At 34.8% G+C, this 26,013-nt stretch overlaps 1 protein-coding gene across 4 annotated transcripts; it reads right to left on the bottom strand.

The window, feature by feature from the left end:
• Window positions 1-859: 859 nt before the first annotated feature.
• Window positions 860-26,013, bottom strand: LOC138706404 (FAD-dependent oxidoreductase domain-containing protein 1-like). 4 transcript variants are annotated; one of them, XM_069835669.1, is made up of 9 exons: window positions 25,870-26,013; window positions 16,646-16,875; window positions 14,685-14,798; window positions 13,296-13,458; window positions 10,463-10,608; window positions 6,140-6,226; window positions 3,512-3,665; window positions 3,041-3,155; window positions 860-1,325 (listed from the first exon to the last, which is right to left on the bottom strand). In XM_069835669.1, exons 1-9 carry the CDS (start codon window positions 25,894-25,896, stop codon window positions 1,186-1,188), a joined length of 1,176 nt encoding a protein of 391 aa, XP_069691770.1. In that variant the 5' UTR covers window positions 25,897-26,013; the 3' UTR covers window positions 860-1,185. The 4 variants fall into 4 exon arrangements, with proteins under 4 accessions (XP_069691770.1, XP_069691768.1, XP_069691767.1 ...); XM_069835667.1 differs by having other exon boundaries at window positions 25,333-26,000; XM_069835666.1 differs by having other exon boundaries at window positions 25,303-25,999.

The following is a 26,013-nucleotide window of genomic DNA, read 5'->3' as shown; positions in this document are numbered from 1 at the left end:
CAACAAAAACCGTCGAAAATGTTGAAATAATGGCAATAAAACACCCACATATCTATTTAGTTTAAGCAGTGGTGAATTTAGAAATGTTATCTCTAATTGGCTCATTAGTAGTCTTTTTATGATATACTAGAATTTTTTAATTCTAACTTTTAATTTGTATTTGACAAGGTCTATTACACAATTTCAGTCTCTGAATAAATAATAAATACTTTTTTTTGCTATTGCTTCACGTACATTGTGTGTGCATGAAACCAATTGTCAATACAAACTCTAGCAATTCTTGTAAAGTATGGGTGTGTGTTGAATATCTTCACTTTATTATGAGGTTTGCAACTGTAGTATAGTAATTATTAAGCATGATAAACTTAATCCTAGCGAGAGAAACATTAGAAATTTATAACAGTCTTGTATTAATTGTGTGAGGGATTCACATCAATTGTAGTTTTTTTTTTTTTCAAATCTAATCCTAATTGTAAACTGGAAAGAATATTTGGAATATACAGGGAGTTCAATATGCAATGAAACTTGATACACAATGCTCGAGCAAATCACTTTCTATGAAGAAGGAATAAACGTAACTTACCTCGTACTAGTCAACCATGATAAAGGGAAACAATAGTCAGCAAGTGACAGAGTGCAGGTTGTCACTCAATTACACTACTTTCTTAAATTTGTATATATTAGTTTGCTGCTCAGCTACAGTATATTTCATTGCAGTAAGAGATTCGAATTGTTAAACTTTTATTTTCTAAATGCCATGACTTCTTATAGGCTCGGAAGAAATATTTATTGCGAGGATGCACTGCTGCCTTTACCATGAATTCAAGTAGTTTCAGTTTTTGGAAAATACGGAAAGGAATTCTTTATTAGAACGCTTTGTTATGTTTTATTATAATTTATGTTGTATTATACAAGTCTTAGTTACAAAGCGTAATTCATTCACAATGTTTGAGTTACATTTTAACAAGTTAGGTAACTTGTTTATTTTGTTCTTACACAAATACTCTATTAACAGTACCTAAGTTGTTTGTTATACAAACTGGAGTAAAAACATTAAAGTACAGTAGTTCAACAAAGTGGTGCATTGACAGTAAAATTGAAGCACTTAGTCTTCTCAGTCACCGCCTACAACACAAATAATGTGATCTATTTACTATTTTACACAAAATATGCAGATATCACAGTCTAAAAAATGTTTCGTTCAAGGAGAGGTGAATGTGTTATAAATCTATCAAAACTCATGCGACTAAGATCGATTGTTTCAAATCCTCCATCCAAAATCATTTCCATAACAGCCCTGCCAACAGCTGGAGACTGCTGTATTCCTGCAATGAGAAAACAACAAATATTTACTTGTATTAACAAATTAATTTCACAAATCCTCACACAATTGTTTCTCTTTAACTTGTGAAACTACACACAAACATCTAAAAATGTAATGATATGGAATACAAGATTACATTTTTATACAGAATTAGATGCTGAACAAATGCATCTGACAGAGGAAGGTGGAGAAGGGAAAGGTGAGTGGGAAGAATTAAAAAAAAGAAACAGATAGAGAAAGAGAATGAACAAAGCATTCAGGAAGCAAAAATTACGTTTTCAAGACATGTGAATAAAGTAGATCAAATAAAAAGCAAGCAGATAAGATCATAACTACACATTAATTTTTTATTGGTTTACTTTATGATACTTTATCAACTGTAATGCTTCTCTAGCATCTGAGTGAAATGAAGGTGATAATGCCAGCGAAATGATTCCAGGGTCCAGTTATCCAGTATTTACTCTTAATGGGTTGAGGAAAACCCTGAATCAAGTAACTTGTCCCAACCAGGATTTGCACCCGGGCCCCACTCGTTTCACGATCAGAAATGCTAACCATTCCAGAGCGGTGGATGACTACACATTTATCCATCAATCTTCTTAATGTATCCAGCTGTTTGCTGACAACATATAGTCCACTGTAGTCTATTCAGTTGTTGCTTTTCACGAGAAATGAGGGGTATTTTGATCGGTGTTCATTATAGATGCCTGTTGCTAGTAGGCAGAGGTGGGGTGTAGTCAATATATACTGCAGGGCTGTGTCTTCTGCAACTGGTACTGATGATTTTAATTTACTTCTTTTGTGGTTTACGGATGGACAGTATAGAAGAATGTGTTCCAGATCTTCATCATGATTATTACACCACAGACAAGTAGGATTATCAGAACTGTGAAATCGGTGTAGGTACAATTGAGTGACAATGTGACCTGTTCTGGCTCTTGTTAAAAATGTTTGAACATGTCTGGGCAAGTTTTTGTACATTTCCAGGTCATTTGGTTTCTTTTGTATAGACTGTAAAATTTTTCCTATGTCAGAAGAGAGCCAATTGTTGATCATAGGTTTGTAAAAAGAGACTTTACTGAAGCAAAAGCATTGGATAGAGATATCACTTGAAGAGGTCTTGGTTGCAAATATGTTGCCTGTTTTGCAGTATTATCGACTTTCTCGTTTCCAGGTATACCACAATGACTAGGTATCCATTGAAATGTTATTTCCTTTTGGAGTTCTTTCAGTTTACTTAGTTGTTTCTGAATTGGAATAATTCTATGTGCATATAGGTTTGGTACATATTTAATTATATTAAATATAGCCCCCTTGGAGTCGGTAAGTATGCAAATAGATTTTTCAGAAATTTGAGTAACACACTGAAGAGCAGCATCAATAGCTAGCAATTCAGTGTCAAGACTGGAGGAGGACGAACATGGTATGAAATAACTTTCTTGATATTTTGGAATATAATACCCTGCTCCTGATGTCCCATTATTAGGATTTAGAGATCCACCTGTATAAATTTGAAGGTGATCCTTATATGTACTGCAGAGTAGTTCGTATATTTATGAAAGATAGAAAAACAACCAAAGAGATGAGCATTGCAAAAGGGAAGAAGAAGAAAAGCGAAGTAGAAAAAAGCAGGAAGTAATAAAGTTAATAACAGAAATCTACTGAAGTTATGTCTGACATTGAGAGAAATCACAAAAGGACATTATTTAATCTTACCATGACCACTGAAGCCTGTTGCAATATACATATTTGTATAATAAGGATGTGGGCCTACAATTCCATTTTCATCATAAGTATTATATTCATAGTAACCACCCCATGCATTCGTTACCTGAAACCATACAATACGTTTAATACACCATAATTATTTGATATCATGGTAACATTTTACATGGTTGCTCACAAAGAGAAGTTCCAGTCTGGAAATGTGTATAATTATTAACAAAACCAATATGATATTCTAGAGTTTTACTGTATATATATATATATATATATATATATATATATATATATATATATAATCATTGTATCACATTTCCAGATAAGCCTTTCTCATTCTGTATTAAAGATCACAGATCAATCACATATAAATACTAATGAGTAAACGGAAAATAAGTAATTACGATAAATATCCCTGTTCCAGATGTAACAGGTCTTAAAATTTATTGTAAAACTTCAAGAACTGACCTTGACACATTCAAAGGCAGGTACACGGGATGCAAGTGTAGGCCAAATATTTTTATCAAAGAAGTCATAATCTACATCCAGGTTATCAACAGGGGGTTCATCCTCAGGAAGTGGAGATCTACCACAGATGTAATTGCCTGTCAGGCCTTCCCGTCTGTAAATGATGTTAATAACATAATACCATGAGGACAAACACATTAACAAACAAACTCTTATCAGGTTATATTAGACACCTGGAACAGTACTAAGCTACTATAACACCTAATTACTTCATATTACTTAACCAAGTTACAATAAACTGAACTTTAGATTGCACACAGTATTGCAATCCAAATCCAGATTTACAATATATAATATGCAAGAATATAAGGCGAGAGAACAAAGGAATATGAAGTGAAGTACATTAGTAACAATGTTCTGTAATCCTACATTTCGCTGTATTTACTCATACTTTAATTCTACTCTTTTTCATTAGTTCCAATCCTATCCTATCCTAACACCTTATACACTCAACAAAGATATTTCTGAAAAGTTAGTCTAGCACAGTTGAAAATGTAGTGTGTTTTTTTTATTGGGTTATTTTACGACGCTGTATCAACATCTAGGTTATTTAGCGTATGAATGAAATGAAGGTGATAATGCCAGTGAAATGAGTCCGGGGTCCAGCACCGAAAGTTACCCAGCAGTTGCTCGTATTGGGTTGAGGGAAAACCCCAGAAAAAAACCTCAACCAGGTAACTTGCCCCGACCGGGATTCGAACCCGGGCCACCTGGTTTCGCGGCCAGACGCGCTGACCGTTACTCCACAGGTGTGGACTGTAGTGTGTTCTACATAAGAATAGTATTAGGTATTCCACCATGTACTGCACACAGGGTAAATTAGTAAGGCCTGTTGAAGAGTTGACTATTGTGTTGGATCCTTTATGTCTGATTACTCCAAACAAATAGCCTAGGATGATGACCAAAAGTACAAACAAATTCAATATGTTCATATCGCAGAAGTGACTTTCTTATTACAATCACGACAGCAAGAATAATTAGTAATTACATAACAGAAAATTCTACTACAACAAAATGAAAGAAAATAAAGAAAGAAAATGTCCCATCCCCAGATAAACCAGTGTCCACCACAAAAAAAAATTGATAAGAACACTAACGTTTTACGATTTTTTGTAGAGGAACACAATGTTTTTTTTTATTATTATTATTTATTTCAGAAAATATGTTCAAAAGTTTTCAAATGGAACATGAATCACAGAACAGCTTACAATGAAGTTTATTTTCAATATAAAATTTACTGTTGTTTATAAGCTTTGTAAGTAAAATTTCCCCAATAAGGTATTACTATTCCATATCCCAAAAGAAAGAAACATACATAATCCATTATTTACAACAATAATTAAAATACATGAGAATAATAGAAGGAAATATAAAACAGGTACTATATATAAGAACAGATTTTCAAATGCTCAAGAATCTTCCTGTGCCCAAATTCTTTTCCGCCATTCTTCTCTATCCACCTAGTCGCCTCGTTCTAAGCCCCTTATTTTTACAGCATCTGCAATCCCTTTCATTCATATAACTGGTCTTCCTCTTCTCCTGTTTCCCATTGGTATCCAATCTAAAATTTGTTTTTAGAGTCAATCGTCATCCATCCTTCTAATGTGTCCACACAATGTCAGCTGCTTATTATTTTGTTGGTTAGTCAACTGTCTGAAGGCAGGTCTGAACCTCACAAGTGTTATCAACAAGGCACCACTCATGAGGCAACTAAAACAGGAGTTAATGGTGTAGGATGACCTATTCCTTTCCCCCTCCATTGCATACATCGCCAACTAGCTACATATTATACATAATCTAAAAACAGAACCCTCATATTCCATACGTCTTTTAATCTCCTTCTTTCTCACCCTATCCAATCTTGAATACCATGCTGCTCTTCTTAAAAAATTAATTTGAGCAGAGGTCAATTTAGATTTTGTCTTTGAATTTAGTATCCATGTTTCTGCTCCATTGGTTAGTGTACTCCTGACTATTATTTTATTTCTTTATGAAATTTGTTTGTCCCCACAAAATTCCATTTAACTTACTTATTGTTGCTCTTCCCTTTGTTATTCTTCTTTTTCATGTCTATCATCCTTTGTTAGTTTACTTTCTAAGTATTTAAATTCTAGACATTCTTTAATTTTTTATTTTCTTTTTACTAATTCTAAATCTCTTACATCTTCATTAATTGCCATATATAATTAGTTTTTTTTAATTGATTGTTAGTCCTCAACTTTCATATTCCTCTATCAATTTCTTCGTCATATACTCCAGATAATTTTTCGAAATAAAACTAAAATAATTAAAATCTCTTTTATTTTTATACAAACAATTGGGTTTGTCCTTATTTGTGAAAATTTCAATCTTCTAAATTTTTGTGATGTTCTCTATAATAATTTTTCCTATGTCAGTCTTGCTGAAAACTATCCTCATAATGGACTCTATGTGAGAATCTGTCCAACGTGGTCTTCGCCAAGTTTTGTCGAGATTCATTTGTGAAAAAACTGTTCGCATACAAATGGTCTCTTATATATAAAAACTCTATACTAATCAAAGAAACATGTAATATGATGAATGTCTCACCTAAAATATGTTCCCGAAGGATCAATCAATAACGGAGTATTTAGTCCTGGTCCATCCTTGCAGTTTATTGTGTATACGTAACGTTTCCTGTGAAATAAAAAAATGTCACAGTCAAAGTAACTAAGCTAAATAATTTTTATTCACCTGAAAGAATTTGTACAGAATTAAGATCAAGCAGGGTAAGTATAACTCAAAAATTAAATTACATAGTTTGGGTTAAATTGGTTAATGTTCGTACATAAACATAGTTAAAAATTAAACATTTTTCCAGATTATACTTTTGGCATACCGGTATCTTTAAATGACATAAGATTGTCACAGCTCTTGGGAGATTGTATGTAGGAGATATGATTTATTACTTAAAACGCTATTTGTAGATCACACTTTCGTGACAATTGGAGAAAGTGGAATCCATGGCATAGACACAATCGTAAACCTTCTGTGGCTCGTGCATGGTGATCAATTCCAATATGTCTATTTTTCTCTTTTTCAGGATTATATGATAAGCCACTTTGAAGAAACAAACTTTTCCAAAAATATATTGTAACACCTGAAAAATATAATAATTTTAATTTTTTTTTTCCTTTTATGCAAAGGCAATTAATAATAGGATATTACGTAAAAGAGAATTTTCAGTTGCAAAATGGGACATTTATGATATGAAACTTTTTTTTAATATAGCCAGATCAAAAAGGCTGAAAAATGCACTTAAGACTTAGCAATTACTAAATGCAAACAAGATGGTTTGTATAGTATGCTGGATTTTAGTTTAATTTGTAGGAAATGTAATTTACTGTAAAATATATACATATTATAATATGAACTTTAGACGGTCACCCACGGGGAATTTTTAAAAGTACATTCTGATTAGATAAACCATCTGGAGTAGAAAATGAGTAGGCTCATATGTACACTTTTATTATTTTAATTTTAGTTACCCAGCCAATTTTAATTACCCCAGCAGTGTTTCCTTTCCTTTCTCTGATGGACCACCACTGATACTTTGGATTTTTAATGCCCTTAAAAATCTTTGACCCTTGGCAAGCATAGTAACCGTTAGATGACACACAAAACATGTTCTGCTCTTTGTACATTTATGCTCTATATTTACACAAAAATGAGAATATAAGGAATCTGAAAACTGAAATTAGTTTGAATATCATACCATTTCGTACAATTTCTTTTACTCTCTTCTGGAAAAAAATGGGGACAGGGAATTTTCCAGTTTTGAAACTACACTCATTATTTAATTCTTGTACATGTATTGCACTAAATATATTATACTTACTTACTGGCTTTTAAGGAACCTGGAGGTTCATTGCTGCCCTCACATAAGCCCGCCATTGGTCCCTATCCTGAGCAAGATTAATCCAGTCTCTACCATCATATCCTACCTCTCTCAAATCCAATTTAATATTATCTTCCCATCTACGTCTCAGCCTCCCCAAAGGTCTTTTGCCCTCCGGCCTCCCAACTAACACTCTATATGCATTTCTGGATTCGCCCATACGTGCTACATGTCCAGTCCATCTCAAACGTCTGGATTTTATGGTCCTAATTATGTCAGGTGAAATATACAATGCGTGCAGCTCTCCGTTGTGGAACTTTCTCCATTCTCCTGTAACTTCATCCCTCTTAGGCCCAAATATTTTCCTAAGAACCTTAATCTCAAACACCCTTAATCTCTTTTCCTCTCTCAAAGTGAGAGTCCAAGTTTCACAACCATACAGAACAACCGGTAATATAACTGTTTTTTAAATTCTAACTTTCAGATTTTTTGACAGAAAACAAGATGACAAAAGCTTCTCAACCGAATAATAACAGGCATTTCCCATATTTATTCTGCGTTTAATTTCCTCCCGAGTGTCATTTATGTTTGTTACTGTTGCTCCAAGGTATTTGAATTTTTCCACCTCTTCAAAGGATAAATCTCCAATTTTTATAGTTCCCTTTCGTACTATATTCTGGTCACGAGACATAATCATATACTTAGTCTTTTCGGGATTTACTTCAAATATATTATACTATCCTGGCAAAATCATTGTTATTTTTCATAGGTCTAACTATAAATCAAACAATACTTCAAGTTGTTGACAAGGCTTCTGCAGCTGCTGTTCATGGGTTGTACTGAGTTTCTGGGCTTGTGCCGCATTGTCTCAGTTGCTAGAGCTAACATTTCAATCATCATACTGTGATCATCCATAGCTCTGAGGACGATTACAGTAGGATGATCGAAACGTTAGCTCTAGCAACTAAGACAATGCAGCACAAGCCCGGAAATTCAATACAACCCAATACTTCAAATTACTTTTAGAATTACATGCCCCCCCCCCCTTTTTTCAGTTTACCATAATGTTGGTTCAGATTCAACAAATTCTGATGAAGAAATAACGCTATCTACATAGCTCTACAGAATCTATTAAACAGAATAAGTAATTTTCGGAAAGTTTTAATTCTGCCAGATTCACAAGTCACCATACAAGCAATAGCTGGGTCATTCATCAGCTTCAAAAATGTCAAAATCAAGTAATCTAGAAAACTTATATTTTATTTCATCAATTTAAAAAATACCATTAGTATACAATGGATCCCCTCACATTGCAATATACAAGGCGCATTCTATAAATAATTTTTCCAGAGCTGTGAAATGTTGTTGTTGTTGTTTTCTAATGCCAGGCGTTTGACAATAAAGTCATTTGACCTCTTGCACTCCAATATTTTTCAAAGATATTATCATGACCAGCCACTGAAGCACAGATTTTGAGGTGTTCCGAATCCATTTCTTGGTTTGAGTTGCATAATGGACAGTTAGGGGACTCATATATTCCAATTCTATGCAGGTGTTTGGCCAAACAATCATGGCCTGTTGCCAATCTAAATGCAGCTACAGACGATTTTCGTGGTAAATCAGGAATTAACTGTGGATTATGATGCAGAGAGTTCCATTTTTTCCCATGGGATTGTGTTATCAAATTTTGTTTGTTGAAGTCTAAGTATGTAGATTTAATAAATCTTTTCACAGAGTAATACGTAGATTTAGTAACAGGTCTGTAAGTAGCAGTGCTGCCCTTCTTTGCTAAAGCACCCGCATTCTCGTTTCCCAGGATTCCACAATGGGATGGTATCCATTGGAATACAATTCTTTTATTGAGTGATATTAATTGAGAGAGCATTTTAGTTAATTCTGCTGTGAAATGTATTATTATTAATTTACACTCAACTACTTTACACATCCTTTAACTCCATCCATGGCCTACTCCTCCATGTAAGCATCTTCGATGTTGAGGCATTTGTCCCATATGTGTACCAATTTCTGAATGCCATCTTCAAAGTACATATGACTTTGGCTGTATAAAAACACTGCACCTTTGTTTCGATCTGCTCATCGCTCTGGAAACGGTGACCTTCCAATATTGTCAGTGCTGGGAACAGATAGAAGTCGCTAGGTTCCAAATCAGTGCTGTAAGGCAGATGTTCAGGGCGCTTCCAGCAAAACCGTGCAATTTGGCATTGGGTTTGGTTTGCAGTATGCGGTCTAGTGTTGTCACCAAGGAGGAAGATACCTCAGGTGAAGAGTCCAGGGCGCTTATGACAGATGTCAGATTTGAGATGTGAGGTTGCACAGTAACGATCAGTGTTTATTATCTCTTGTGGTTCGAGAAATTCAACAAGAAGAACTCCTTTGAATTCCAGAATACCATCAACATAACTTTCCCTGCAGAGGGAGTGACCTTGAAACTTTGAAACAGTTAACCTCAATTACTCACAAATATATATATCAGAATTAGACGCTGAACATTATTTTCAGCTGATACCAGTAATTTTCTAGATGCTAATTCCACATTAAGTAATCTACCGAGATGATAATTTCGAGTTATTCCTTATAGCAATTTTATTCTTTTTATGCACTGTCATCTCAAAGAAGGTATAGTAACATTCTCTCTAGTAAAAGGAAACACTTGGTTATAAAATGCAGTTGTAATTAATTTGATTTTTTTTATTTAACAAACAGTATTATTTGTGACTTGTGATTGTTTATAAAAGGAATAAGTTGCTTGACCAGCATTATTTTTTTTTAATATTTAATGCAGCTTAGAACTCAGTCAATGGCCATTCTCTTAAAACATACAATGTGCAACGAACAAAAGTTTAAAAGAATAACAGTAATAAGAAATAAAAAGAAAAGTATTAGGAAGGGAGTTTTGCACGTGTTTCCCAATATCAGTTACAGATGTTTGTAGAGCAGAGTGCAGACAGTGTTAAAGTATCATATTGTGTAATTCTGTTACATATCAGATTCACAACGAAATGAAAGACACATACCTTGGTTCTACTGGTAAAGGTATGCTTAGCAGACCTTCTTCAGTACCAATCCTAGCCATTCTTGCAACTTTCGCTGAGAAAGGTCCTGCTGCAATAATTACTATCGCAAATTTAACAGTTCGTAATTCTCCTTCTTTAGTTTTTACCTGAAATAACATAAGAATTAAAAAATACTAAGTATATTTCTGAAAAGAAATACAAGAAAAGACTTAAATTTAAATTACTTTTACAGTTTATGCCAATGATTAAGTACGTTAATTGTCTGTCTAGCAGTTCAGGGGGAATACTAAATATTTTAGGAGGTGATTGTATGGACTATTCTCAGTAAAAAAGTTCATACAAACATGTGTCCAATATTCAATGAGTGTAGCAATACAGCTGTTCGAATTTTATGCGTAACAAGTGTTACAAAAGGCAAGAAGGAAAGACAAATGTCTTAATGATTGATTACATTTATTGGTTATATACATGGTATCAATACATTTCAATGCACTTTTCCACTCTGTTGACAACAGTTTGTCCTTGTGAGGTCATCAGCACTAATCATCATTCATTCACAGTTTTCTGCCCAAGGGCAGGCGTTTCACAGCAAACCCAGCATTCTCCAACCTTTCCTATTTTCTGCCTTTCTCTTTGTCTCCGCACATGATCCATAAATATTGTTTATCATCTGATATCTTCTTCTGTCCCGATCTCTTATCCCATTAACCATTCCTTCCAGTGCATCCTTCAGCAGACAGTTTCTCCTCAGCCAGCAACCCAATCAATTCCTTTTTCTCTTCCTGATTAGTTTCAGCATCATTCTTTCTACACCGACTCTTTCCAACACAGCTACATTTCTTATTCTATCTGTCCATTTCATCCATTTCACATGCTCCATTCTTCTTCATATTCACATTTCAAATGCTTCTAGTTGCTTCTTTTTCTTTGTTGTAATGTCCATGTTCCTGCCCCATAAAATGCTACACTCCATACAAAGCACTTCAATAGTCTCTTAGTTCTTTTTCCAGAGGTCTGCAGATCCTTAAAAGCTTCCTTTGCCATTGCTATCTTTCTCTTGACTTTCTGGCAACAGCTCATGTTACTGCTTATAGTATACCCCAAGTATATGAAACTTTCTACTTGTTCTACTGCTTTGTTTAGGATTCGCACGTTTATCTTCTTTATTTTTCTTCCAATAATCATGGTCTTCATCTTGTTTACAATTATTTCCATCCCATTGTCATTTACCTCCAGTAGCATAACCCTTATTACCATCTCCTATTCTGCTAACAATGCCATATCATGGATGAATATATAACAGGATGCGAAATTGCGGTCAGCACCATATGACAGAAGGGAGTTCAAATAAGATGATCAGCACCCGACGTCGTGGGTGGTGAACATTAGAACTACATGTTGGGTAGATTATCCAGAGTTCTCTATTTATCCGTTTGTTCGAGACGAACAGACGATGCTCAATAAGACAAGATGGCAGGCAGAAACTTGCTAATAAGTGGACATAAAGTGATACTAAGTGTGTATATAAGCAGTGTATGTTAAACAGTGATGTTTATGGACGTTGTAAAAATAGTGTTGTTGAATGTATTGTAAAGTAATAGTAATATAATAAATTGAACTATCTAAGTAGTTTTTGCAAACTTTTTCATTGCACTGAACACTAAATACCCAAAGAATACAATCCCAATTATATAACTTTTGCTTTATTTTCTGTCTCTCTTTGGTTACATTTTAATTGGGTAGTGTAAAATAGATCGTCTCTTTTATTTTCCTGTTGATTCCAGCAAGAATTTTCAGTGGAAGATGGTGTGAGAAATAAAAATGTAAATGTTTTATTTTAAATTGGGTTAGTTGAGAATATCAACGAGGGTGGGAGGGAAGGAACATTTTCGTCACCAGGTGCGCTGCTAAATGCATGGAGTAATTAGTTTTTGTTTTCGCTACTTGGTGTGCTGCTAGATGTAATAAGTTTTCCGCCATTCAACAGATGGCAGCAAGATCAGTTTCTACATTAGCGCCTCTAGCATGTGTTACAGGAAACTCAGCAAGTTTCGCATCCTATTATATATTCATCCATGGCCTTATCATCAGCAAACATTATACACTTTATTCTTCTTCCTCTTACTATCACCCTTTCCATTTTCTGAAAACAATTCTTCACTAAATCCTCGAAGTAGATGTTGAACATGGTCGATGATAAAGGGAATCCTTATCATATTTCTCTTCCTATTTCACTTCCTTCCGACATTTCTTCTCCTATTCATAATATGAGTGACCAATCATCCCTTGTATTTACTTTGTTTTTGTACAATTCGCTTTTCATCCATCTCCACAGACAAAAATCGATAGAAGTAAGGTCTGGAGGCCTTTGTGGCCAATGCATGTGGCCACTACGGCTGAGTCATCGTTCAGGGAATGTAATATTGAAGATGATGTGTCACCTTATGGCTAAAATGTAGGGGAGCTCAGTCATAATGGAAGATCATAACTATCCTTGTAGCCAAGAGAACTACAAACAGCTGTTTCTCTACACCCATTATGAACAGTGTTACCCTCAGGCAATCACAGAAAAGTGACATGCACTATTCCTTCGTATGTAGTGATTTGTCATTCCTTCAAACCATTTGTAAGGCTTGTTATGCATAGCATTCAAACAGCTGTATCTCCACACCCATTGAAAATTGACACATGTTTATGTGAACATTTTACTCAGAACAGTCCATACTACCATTCTCTAAGAATATTGACTATTCCTCCTGAATCACTCTGTATATAGGCTAGATGTATAACTTAGCTGTGTTATTCTGCACATAATTCATCAACGCATACATACCAGGACCTTATCAACTGTCTCATAGGTACCAGGTTCTACTCCATCCATTAGAATATCTGTCATTTTTTTAAATTCAAAACCAACAGCTTCTCCATCAACATATTCCACTCCTAGTGACATTGCTTTTCTCTTGAAGGCACATAATAAGCTCCAAGGGTCAAACCTACAGAATGTACAACATGATGACATAAGCTGCAATAAAATGATTAATAAGAACAAATAAATGTTAATATTCAGACAAAAACTTGAATTGTATCTTATTTTCACCACACACCTTTTCCCTTATTACTACTTATTAATCTTCTTTGGATCTCTTAATGACTGTGTAATAGTGATATAATGCTTACTTACACTTCCCTGTAAGTCAAGCTAAATTTAATACCTAAGTTTAAACAATTATTTAAATTTAATAAATCAATAACCAAGTAATATCTTTCTTCATGAGGCAATTTCTTTATAAAACAGAGTCAGTATACTTCAAATGTTTTGGAATACAAATTTTTACAGTTTTTTCTACACTACCAGACACATGCCCCTCATCTCTCTACAAGGTAATTCTAGTTACACCCCCTCTCCCCCCAGAAAACTTTTTTTTATACTGACTTGCAACAACTATCAGTATAGAAAAATTCGGTTCAGTCACTGCTAGTATGAAATTGGTGCATTTTTTCCTCCCATTTTGAGAAGAAAACATGATATTAAAATAGATTTCAATTAATCTGTAATAAGTAAACATTGAAATTAAGTTACCGTGCAACTTTCTTCTATCCCATACACCTGAATATTAGTTTATGACAAGATTATTATAAGCTATTTTTCACACCACTTTTCACTTGTCACCATCACCAAGCCGTCCAGAGTGCAGAGGGAGAAAGAATATGGATTTGGAACATCTGAGCTCCTGTGGAGTTTTGAAGATACACAGATATTGTTTCCAAATATTGGGATGCAAGAAGGAAAATTATTTCATTGTCAAATCCTGAACATTACATGCACACATACTTTTCACAACTTTTCATTTACATTACATACACTAATTATGTACACATAATATTTTACAGATATATTTTATATTCATATTCACAAATTGTACTATTTAGATTATTCAGCCATAACATGTAATAATTTCATGTAGGGCTGTAAAAACCACAATGAAATTTCGCACATCAACTTTCCAAATTCACTAATTTTCGTTGCTTCCACCTGCCATCCCATCAGAGAAAATAATGAATTACGCTTTTCTTGTGCTCCATTCTCAAAAATTAAATTCAACACTGCTGGAGTGCAGAGACTACTGACAACCTCTGGAGGCATTGAAAATCAAATGAAAATCAATCAACGCGCTATGCAATTCACCACCAGCTAAAGCAAAGTTTTACATATATTTACCATCCTTCATTTTCTAATCCATGACATCCCAGTGCGATTCCATCTGTATTTATCCATGGAAATTTCTCCTTCAATTTGACAGGAGTAAGAAGTTCATTTCTTGCACCAAATTTCCTGAAGGAAAAGAAAGAAGTAAAAAACAATATTCTCTTTAACCATATACGAAGATGAAAACATCAATCAACATATCAACACAAATGACTATATATTATAATATAAGGATACATGTTGTTCACTACTGGATGAAATTCTTTAGTATTTTGTGGTATAATATTGCAAATAATGTTCATTGATCCTATAAGGCAGTGGTATTCAATTTGTTTACTTGCGTACCCCCAAAATATATTAATTGTACCCTCAAACTGCCTTGCAATTATATAAGAATTAACAAAAGACTATGACTGATGTACTAAAAATGAATAATAATAATAATAATAATAATAATAATAATAATAATAATAATAATAAAATTATAATCAAGTGTGTTTTTTTTAATGTCAGGGCATGCTCAGAATATTCACCACTGATATGACATTTAAGAATGGTTCAAAATCTCTAACAGGTTATAATAACATAATATGTGAACTGTTGAGACACAATCTTCCCTCTTGCTTAAAAAAGTCCCTTGTGCAGACGCTTGTATTTCCCTATTTTGACTATGCTGACATTTTACTGACTAACCTTTCCAGCGACAACAAAACGAAACTTCAACGTGCTCATAATTTGTGTGTACGTTTTGTAAGCAATGTTCGTAAATATGATCATATTACTCCATCCCTGGAAACAATAGGTTGGCTTAAACTAGATAAGAAAAAAATTTACATTCACTTCTCCTTCTCTTCGAAATCTTGAACTCTTCTATTCCTTCGTACCTGTCGTCTCGCTTCACATACCTTTCTTCCCACCACAATCTGAACACACGCTCTCGCCATGAAACAATACTAACAATACCATCCCATCACACCTCCTCATACTCATCCTCTTTCACAGTAGCCCTGCCAAGACTCTGGAATTCGTTACCTGCTAGCATCAGGGACTGTCAAATAAAATTGAATTCAAACGCAAATTTACTAGGCACTTGGTCAGTAATTGAGACTCGTTCAGACATGGTTTCTTGTAAATAGTTCCCTTAATCTGTCACAAAATATCTCAGTATATGGTAATTTCATCACTATAGAATTTTGTTATTCTAGATTTAATTTGTAATTCAGTAAATACAAAAATATTCTTTGTTCTTAACTGCTATGATAAATTGTCTAGCTTTCATTAATCAGGTAATCTTGTCGTACTTTAATTCTTATTGTAATTGTAATTGTAACTGTAATATTAATTGTAATTTTATTCTTCATATTATAGTTGTAATCCCCTGGTAGAGGGGCAGAGAAGGCCTGATGGCCTTATCTCTACCAGGTTAAATAAATAAATACTCAATACTACTACTACAATGAAAATCACGAAATGATATTAAGCAAATAACTTGTTCATCTCATTCACCTCCCTGCTTCCTAAAGTGAAATTTTTATGATATACCGGTAATAATAGAAAATTGTCCCTACTCATCGATCTGCATAGAACACAAGAGGCAATAATCCAGGGAACTACACATACACTCTACAAAATCACAGTCAATCATCAGAACCACACAAGTGGAGGAGAAGAAAAGCAGGAGGAAGAGTAGGTAAAGAAGAAAGAGAAAAAGAAAATGGTGGTGGTGTTTGTGGTGGAGATAATAAGTAAAATGATAATATTGTTCATGTATAGTACAAAATGAGACAAATTTAAAACACATACTTATATGTTCTTTTAACTTAGCCTATATTACAGAAAAGAAACAATAAGGCAATTGCCCACCCATTATTCTTTGAATTTCTCGTCTATACTGCAATGAAATATAAAACAACTGTAACACAGATAATACCAGTAATGAAGGCATTAAACAATTAATTATGACTACCCCTTACTTCTGAAGATTTGAATTCTCTTCCAACTGCTGTGCTCCTTTTTCTGTTGCAAGAAGTAAATAACCAAACGGTGTGAAACATACATCTGGTGCGTCATGCCCTTCAATTCCAAGATACTGCTTGATGTTTCGTAAAAAGTCAGCACCAAAAAGTGACATCTTTATATTTTCTTCTAATGAAAACTGCTGCCTGAGGCCACCTACAGAAAGAGCTGTTGATGATTCAGCATACTAAAACAGGGATGAAAAAGTTACAAATGTTAAATGTTAGTGAAAGAGTGCACTTTGATTTGTTTCAAATTTTATTTGTCCACCAAAGGCTGCAAAAAGACAGAGAGACAGAAAAGATTCCAAAAAAAACTTCCTTTTTGTATGAGAGAGGTTAAAAATAAATACCGGGTACAGCGCAAGCCAGTTAACTGCTGCAATTATTGTTGATGGTTGAAAGTGATCCTAACTTTTATAAAACAATTTTGTGGTCTGTTGAAGCATGCTTTAAATTAAATAGATGATTTAATAAACATAACTGCATGTACTGGGCTTCTGAAAATTCACGGTTTGTAATTGAGGAAGAATTAAATGTTCCTGAGTTTCTGTTTGGGCAGGTATTTGCAGCGGAGGAGTGATAGGTTCTCATTTTTTCAATGGGACCATAACTGCGAGTAAGTACTTTCGAATGTTGAGAGAAGAAATTATGATAGAATTAGACAACAGCCCTGTATTTGGAGCAGTACAAAACAACCTTATTTGGCAGCAAGATGGTACTCCACCTCACTATAGATTAGAGGTCCGTGACTTTTTGAATGAACATTTTGTAGAGTGGATAGGAAGGTGAGGGAAAATTGATTGGCCCCAAGATCACAGACCTCACACCATGTGATTTTTCAATGAGGGGTATATGAAGGACAATGTTTATGCTACAAAGCCATTAAATCTACAGCATTTAAAGGATTTTATTGAACAAAAATTTGAAAACACTGGTGAAACTGGGGACTTGTGTACGTAACAAGATATGTAAATCAGTGCTTTAACAATGTCTTCAATGTTTAGATAACAATGGAGGCCACTTTGGACAATTTCTGTACAACAACAACACCACCACCACCACCACCAACAACAACAACAGTTTTTGTATATTAATAATATATTAATATTATATTATGCATTTTTGGTTAACTGACTTATGCCACACACTGTATTTTCCTTGAAATTCTTAGTGAGAATACTTTCTGTACATTTTGTGTTAAAAACAATAATTCTGACTCCATAATATTCTTGACCTACACACCACAAGCATAGATCTGAAACTTTTTTTTCTTAAACAGAGAGTTTTACGAATGGTCTAAAATAAATTAGACTTAAAAGTCAGCCTATGTTAGCCCCTTGAAAGAATAAATTATGAACTAGCCAAAGTAGTACAGTGGCAAGTATAATCTTATATACCTGTAGCACTCGCTGAATTCCTTTTATATCCTTAGGAACCAAAGAGTAGAAATATTTGATACACCATTATGAACACACTTAATCTTTATGTGATAAAAGTGCAAAACACTAGCTGCCACTGCCTCATATGGTCACCTTCTAATACATTCTATGTGTCTATTAGTTTACATTATGTATGCATCACATCTTCGACCCATGTTCTTCGAAACTCAGTGAAATATTAAATATTCTTCTTTAATATTATTTTAAGTTGATTTAGGAATTGACAAGTATTCTCATATAATGTCTTGAAGTTTGCATCAAAAACAAAAGTTACAGAGATTCAAATTGAGGATCTTCAGATGCCACAAATTATGGCTCACAATGCAATCACCAAAAATTTCACAAAATTACTTACTTTAACTTTAAAGGTTTCTCTTCTTGTCAGCAGTTGTTGCCTTTTATTGCTTGACACCAGAGTCTTCTATCATTCTATCAGCCTCATCAAGGTTCCTCCTCTATATGTAATGCATGATCTTTGTCTTTTCCTGCATCCTTATGGTGACCATGACAAGATCTGTTTTGGCCAGCTCTCTTCTGACATAATTTGAATGTGACTATACCAATAAAATGCTCTATCTTCCAGTCTTTCAGTTACTGATTCCGTTTGGCTCACTTTTTCTCTTATTACATAATTTCTAATTCATTGTAACCTAGAAACTCGGCAATTCCTTCACAATCCAACCATTTCCACCGAACATAGCTTTTGTTTTTGTCTTTCAGTCAGTGATTATCCTTATCCTCTGCAGATTAAAATACTTTCAATGATGGTTTTCAAAGTCATATTTTTTGCCTCCTGTTAGATTTACCTACTCCAAAGGACACCAATAAGTGCCCGAATTGCACCTCTTGCTTGACAGATAAGGTCCTCTACATCTCTTTCACAAGTATCGGATTTATCAATAATAGAACCAAGATAGCCTATTTTATGTGATCCACAGAGCTTATCTTCCCCATTCCAAATATGTCCATGTCCTGTCAATCTCTAACAACTACACACTACACAAATCATGGTAAATTTATTCTATATGAAATGTGAACAATTTACCTTCTTCTTCCGTCAATTCAGAAAAAATGTAATAAATATTAGGGTGTATATTTATGTATCTGTTGTGGCGAACTAACATAATTTAATAATATCAATATGTGAAACCAATCATGATATATTGCTGTGGTGCCCTTATAACTGCATCTAATCAGACAATCAGTAAGCTAGACTGTGTCCAAAATCAAGCCAGGAGACTGATTACTGGTGCTGTAAAATCAACACCAATAAACTCACTCTTGCTACATACCAATAACATGGACATCAAATCAGAAATAAGACAATCAGCGTTAAAACTTCATGAAAAACTCACTGGTTTGTCTGATATTGAATACTCCCCTTGCTCCTCACACACCAACAGCAGATTAAAAACCCAAGAGGGTTTCCTGCAAAAAGTAATCACTGAAAGGCATAATCTGGATCTATCCTGAAAACCCCAGCAATTGATACTACCAACCAACCCACTTGCGTTATATCATATTGACTATGCACTTCATCTTATTGCAATAGAAAATAAACAGGACGAATGTAGTGAAGTACTCCGTCTTTCTGCCTTAGAAACATTACAAATCCGCTACCCACAAGACAAATGGCTGCATGTGTACACTGACGGCTCCCAAATAGAAAAACACGGGCCCACTGTAGCCAGAATTCATTGCCAACTGTTCTCTACCTATCTCACTCTAGGCAACAACCATACACCTTTTGATGGAGAAGTAAGAGCCATATGTACTGCTGTGAAACAACTGTTGTGCAGGTCCTTCCCATTTCCAAACATTGTCCTCCTCAGTGACTCAAAAGCAGTGATATCTGCAATTGGAAACTATTTACTTACTACAACTAGCTAATGATGACATTCAACAATGCAGAGAAGACATCAAGAAACTAAATAAAATTGTACATCTGCAATGGATACCTTCTCACTGCGGTATTGCTGGGAATGAAGCAGCAGACTTTCTAGCAAAGAAAGGAACAACTATCCCCCTTTCATATTCTAACATGCTGCCATTCCTTAGAGCATCTACAAATATAAGCAGTCGAGTGAGACAATGTTTCCATAAGAGTTTGGAGGACCAAATTAAAGATAAACACTGGAAGGACACACTGAACTCCACTCTCCCCGAATGGCCCAGAAGAGAAGCTGTTGCGACGTTCCGCACCGCAGTAGGTCATGACCAAAGCTCGGAACTTGGGGACTTGTGTGTCGTGTGCATGAGTAAGGTTACAGGTACAACGTACACAAAGCTCACCCTGCAAGTGCTTAGAGACAGTCGTGTGTACTAAGAACGTGGTCACATCGAATGACAGGAAGACGGACGAGGAAACTGTGTCGTGTCGAAGCCAATGACATTCAGAGAATTAATTAGAGGTAAACGGTCTGTTTGAAAATAAGAAAATATGTATTATTCGAATGGGTATTGTATGCGTTTGAAAATATATTTCTTAAAATTTAGGTACAGAACTTCGTGGAGGAATTCTGAGGAGATACATTATTTTCTTCGAATGGAGAGTTTATATTTTGTAACTTGTGTCAAACACAAACTAGAGATTGGAAACGGGTATTCATTGAAATACATTGCAGTCCCTTAAATCGGTGGAAAATTTGTCCATAGCCATGGATAAAGTCGTAGTGGAACCTTCCCTAGTAGTGACATAGAAATTGAAAACTATTTTCGAGACAAATTTAGGATACTTATCTTTCTCAGATACGAGATCAGCTAGCAACTACTGAAAATCGAACAGGAAACAGTGACAGTGAAAACATTCAATACTTTATTTCGGCCTAAGACTTTATAATACAATTACAAACCATTTTCCAAATTTGAAATTTTTTAAAATTGAAGCTTTTAAAAAATAAATTTGTAAAATTATCCACGATATAATATAACTTAATATTAACAAATGCATTTTGTTTTACCTTTTATTTGTGTTTACTATATTCTTGTTTTTATTGAATATCACTGGCTTCTGTCGAATTGTCAATTTATATTAAATGTGTATTTTTCTCTCCTTTTCTCTTTCTTCTTTATTCTTGCTCTTGTGTTGTATTTATTGGTTTGAATTAAGTTACTTACTGTATTTAGTAAAGTGTCCTTGTAAATTTTATGTTATATTACTGACTAAGACAACACCGTACACGAGCCTGGCTCTTACGGTAGTGGATAGAAACATTTTTGTTTTATAAATGTAATTTGTATTCAGTAGGTAGCTAGTTAAAATAAATAAAATAAAAAAAAATAATTTTGCTCCCGTCACTTCATGTGACGTGGAAATAAGTTTCTTTCGTTTCAAATCATGTTTAATTAACAGACGAAGAAGGTATGGGTTCGAAAGATATTCGAATGTATGTAGTCATGCACTGTAATAAAATATACAGGGCAGAACTGTAAATTTGATATATTTTGCATGTTTATTTATATATATGCTATAAAATTACTTGTTTCAATCTACCATAATATTACGAGTATCATTATGTTGTTCCAGCCAGGAACCACTTTTATAGCAGACCTTACAGTACCTCTGTGCTGGAAGTGGGAGTTTGTTGACATTGAAGTCCGGTCACTTAGCCACGTTCAAAGACACAAGTCCCCAAGTTCCGAGCTTTGGTCATGACTGTCTGGCTAATCACCTCCACTGCCTGGGTGTATTATCCTGCCCCCACTGCATGCTCTGTGGATGTTCCGAAACCATGGACTCAAACCACATTAAGACTTGTCCAGCACTTTCATCTGTCAGCTTTATGGATAGGTACTGGGAGGCCAGAGAAAGAATGCAGCAGTGCTGACATCCACTCCTTCATAGTTTCACTTGCACATTGTTCACTTTATTTCATTTTCTTTCCTTTTAGTTTTTATCGCCAATGACTCTAGTCAACTGCCACTGCATTGAATTAAAAAAATAAATAAATAAATAAAAAATAATTTAAGGGGATGATTCGACATTTGTTTATTAAGAACTCCGTTATAAGTAAAGTCTTGTCTGAATGTTGTGCACTGAAAGATTATGTTGTTTTTGTTGTTTTCTAATGCCAAGCATTTGACTACTAATGTTACCCCTCCTGTTCTATATAGACTTGTAACATTCCAAGTACCAAATCTCAAAACCTTATTCCTTTGCTGTGGTCGTGCCAGAGAATCAGTCCCATTTCGAGGCTTATTTGAAGGTTTCGTAACAAGCTGTTTTTTACGGTGATGGTTTGTGAGCCCTTCGCCCAACCTCCAAGCTGGAGGACCACCCCTCATTGGCTGTCCGCGACTGCTTATAAAATGAAAACTATATGAAGATTTCTGGAAATGGCGAACTAATTCTTGGTTCATAACCTCCAATTGCTAATGAGGTATCCATCTTTGTTTAGTGTACAAGTCAACAATCAAACAAGCATTTTCGTTTACTAGCTACTACAAATTTGATTGGTATGCACTACTAGCTTTGGATCGTAATTTTTTATGTCACATCCGGCTATTTAGTTAATCTATTCACTTCAGTTGTAAATGTACGTAACTTTGAGACATGCCTAAGAGATAATTTTATCTAAAATTGAATATTTAATTGGCAAACAACGCAATTTTTAACAAGATGGAACAGGTATAATGAGTTTTTTCTATGAAAGTGAACATATTCAATTTATTACTGAATTTTTTTTCTTTCTCAGGACAGTCCAGAGGCTTGCATCACAGTTTGAAGCTTAGTGTGTCAATTGTATTATGGGATGGTTTTTGAAGTCCTTAGGACCGCATCCCTGTAAGTAAGTGATTCATTGCTTGGTCCCATCTTATCAATTCAGCTATGACATCCAGGTCTGACCGAGTCTCCCTGTTGATACTCTGCAGCCTCCTCAGATTGATGTCATCTGTTTGCAAATTATGTACTATGTCCTGCTGCATCCTATATTGACCAGATGATGGAAGCACTGTAGATATCGAGATTCACCATGATGCCATCTGTCGACAGAGTTACACAGCTCTGGCAGCTCCCTGGTCTGCACTGTGAAAGCCCCTCCACCTCCTTGGGATCTATGCAGCTACCTCTATTACTATATTAATATCGGGTCTTTCATAAGTCCGTGAAACATTTTAGAAATTCACCACAAATAAACTGAGCAACGGATACTATATTTTATTACACATAAATGTAGGTAAACTCTCCAAGTCTTATTAAATATCTCACAAATGCTCACTGTGTCTGCTACGGCAGACATCTAGCTGATAATCCATTTCATTCCACACGTGTGTCAGCATATCACAATTGATCAGTGCCACAGCTGCAGTGATATGGTTGTGTGAAGTTCCTTAAGGTTAGCAAGTTTTGGAAATACAAAAATAATGTCCTTCACAAATCCCACAAGAAAAAATCGCACGGTCTTAAATCCAGTAACCTGAGTAGTCACTGTATTAAAGCTTCATCTTCTTGTCCACACCATTCTCTCCAACGTTGTGATAAATTTGTGTTCAGATAGCCTGGTATGTCATTGTGGAAATGAGCAGACAACCATGTTGTTGAAAAATGTAATTATCACTGTCGCAATACAGACCTTCTTCTAACAAAACTAATTCACTACTACTCCTCCTAGCAATAAACCATGGCAACTATGTTATACAGGATTTTCCGTAACAAAACTCTGAGAGTTTCTGGTTTTATCAGTATAAGAATTATTATTATCTGTTGCTTAGTTTATTTATGGTGAATTTCTAAAATTTTTCCACGTACTTATGCAAGATGGTGTATTAAAATTATAATATTGATCTAAGTGAGGAAGAAAGCAATGATGAATTGCTTAAAAACAGGTGTGTAGGCTTAGGCCTACATTGGACTTTTTCCGTTACTAGTGATGGAAAAGGAACTCATAACGTTTTGAAGACTGGCTCTATTTCCATTTTCAAGTGATTAAAAAAATGGGGTGACGAGGAGTTCCTACTCTTTGGAGTCATCACAAACAGCCAACTCTGCTTGACTGACTAACTTAGATTATCATTTTTTAAAATCATTTCAAAACGAAGATAGAGGCAATCTTTGAAATGATACGATTCCCTTTTTCACTCCAGCAATTGAAAAAGTCCATTCTATGCCTCTCCTATCAAAATTACAATTACGGTACAGCACCTCAACAGAACAGAAAAATCTTCATTAGCATAATGCTAATATTTATGTATATCTAAAATATGCCTTAAATATTTCAGTGGTATGTTTAAAGGCAGTTACCAGTCAATTTTGATGTGGTTATGCTATAGCCATTAAGAACTCAGGCAGCAGAGTTTTAAATTAGCTACTCTGCTACCTAAGAGCTATCAGACGACATCATTGGATACTGGAATTTCTAGTGCTTCACAATTTAGACCCAAATGACATAACATCACCTTTTTCCTAATGGCATAATTCTTTACTATTGCGTTACCACATTAAGTTAGTCAAGTCACACATATCGTAAACGAAAGAAAATATTAAGTGCCGACGTCAATTTTACACCAAAAATAAGAGTCGAAAGTTCTTGACCAGCAGAGAAGTGCAGACAAGCGGGATCACTCGAGTGACGTGGAAGAGCTAGGTGGCAAGGAGGGGAAACACATGCATCTCATTTCCGTGCGAGAAAAGGCGAGTTTTCGTACGGTAGAATTGGTGACAGGTTTGGTAATTTAAGCTTTTGGTATGGCTTGGAAGAAAGAACATATTCTTAGACGATAGTGAGTACATGCAAGGCATAGCAAAAGCCTAAACTAACCTAACCTACCTTGTCACTGATTCGACTAAAGCGAGTTTTCGTAAGGTTGAATGTGTCAGGTTAGATTAGACTTTTGGTATGCCTTGAAAGAAAGAGCACATTCTTAGACAATTGTGAGTACCCTATATGCAAGGCAGAATAATCATCAGAAAGCGTCTCTAAAATGTATGATAAACCTACCTACTAAATTATTAGACATTTTAGAAATTACAAAGGCTTTGAAGGAGCTAAACAGCATGTAAAGAATGCATGCAGAAGAAAAGAAATTTTTCTAATAGTAAGTTAGGCCTATTCATCTTTAATTTTTCGCATGCACAAAATAAAATCACACAATCTTAATTTTAAACTAAGTTACACTTAAAGTGAACGTATTCAAATTTACTGTGCATGCTTAATGGATTCTGATTAGGCCTACCTGACCCCAGGAATACATATTTTGATTTACCGAAGGATCTTTTTCGATGACTGTTATAGTAAGAGCATTTGGTGCTCTCTGCTTCAGCCAATAGGCAATCGATGAGCCCATAGCACCTCCGCCAATAATGGCAATGTCACTATGCTCCGGAAATATACCATCACGATATGCTGAATTCAATTTCTGAGCCTTCTCTGCAGCTTCACGAGCACTTTGTACTTTTGATATGAAAGATTCAACAGATCTTTTCGCTGATTTCATGTCATTTCCAAGAATTCTCAGTGTCCGTTTAAAAGGATTTTCTGGTCTTGGAGGTTCATTTGGTGAACCCTCGTGAACATATCTGCAGTTACATGAACTTCTATATACTTTCGGAAATTTAATTTTAATAAAGGTGCTAAACATGGTGACACTTATGAATGTTAATTCCAACTAACAATTTTTGTCACGTAGAAAACAATAGGCTAACCTACTTCTCACTTTACACATGTAAAAAGGCTATATCGTAAATTGATGTTATTATCAGTAACTCAGAGAGCTCTTAGACAACAAATGTGACATATTTACTTTCATGTGTGAAATCCCTTTGTTCATATACTTCAAACAACCTTTTTATACTTTAAGCCCTTCCTAACCGGCTTTCCTTGAATGTACATAACCTCAAGTACATTGCAGAACTACTTCGAGTGACTGCAGCGCTGCAGTGTCACC

The sequence above is a fragment of the Periplaneta americana genome, chromosome 9 (genome assembly GCF_040183065.1).
Source record: "Periplaneta americana isolate PAMFEO1 chromosome 9, P.americana_PAMFEO1_priV1, whole genome shotgun sequence".
Classification (NCBI taxonomy): domain Eukaryota; kingdom Metazoa; phylum Arthropoda; class Insecta; order Blattodea; family Blattidae; genus Periplaneta; species Periplaneta americana.
Note: the sequence above shows the minus strand (reverse complement) of the source record. Positions and strands in the feature narration are given on the sequence as shown.

Excerpts from the sequence above, each read along its gene's own strand:
- LOC138706404 (XM_069835666.1), bottom strand. The coding sequence starts at position 25,707 with ATGTTTAGCACCTTTATTAAAATTAAATTTCCGAAAGTATATAGAAGT. Across the intron at positions 16,876-25,302 it reads ATATGTATTCCTGGGGTCAG|TATGCTGAATCATCAACAGC; the intron begins GTAGGCCTAATC and ends TCCCTGTTTTAG. Across the intron at positions 1,326-3,040 it reads AACAGGCTTCAGTGGTCATG|GAATACAGCAGTCTCCAGCT; the intron begins GTAAGATTAAAT and ends TTCTCATTGCAG.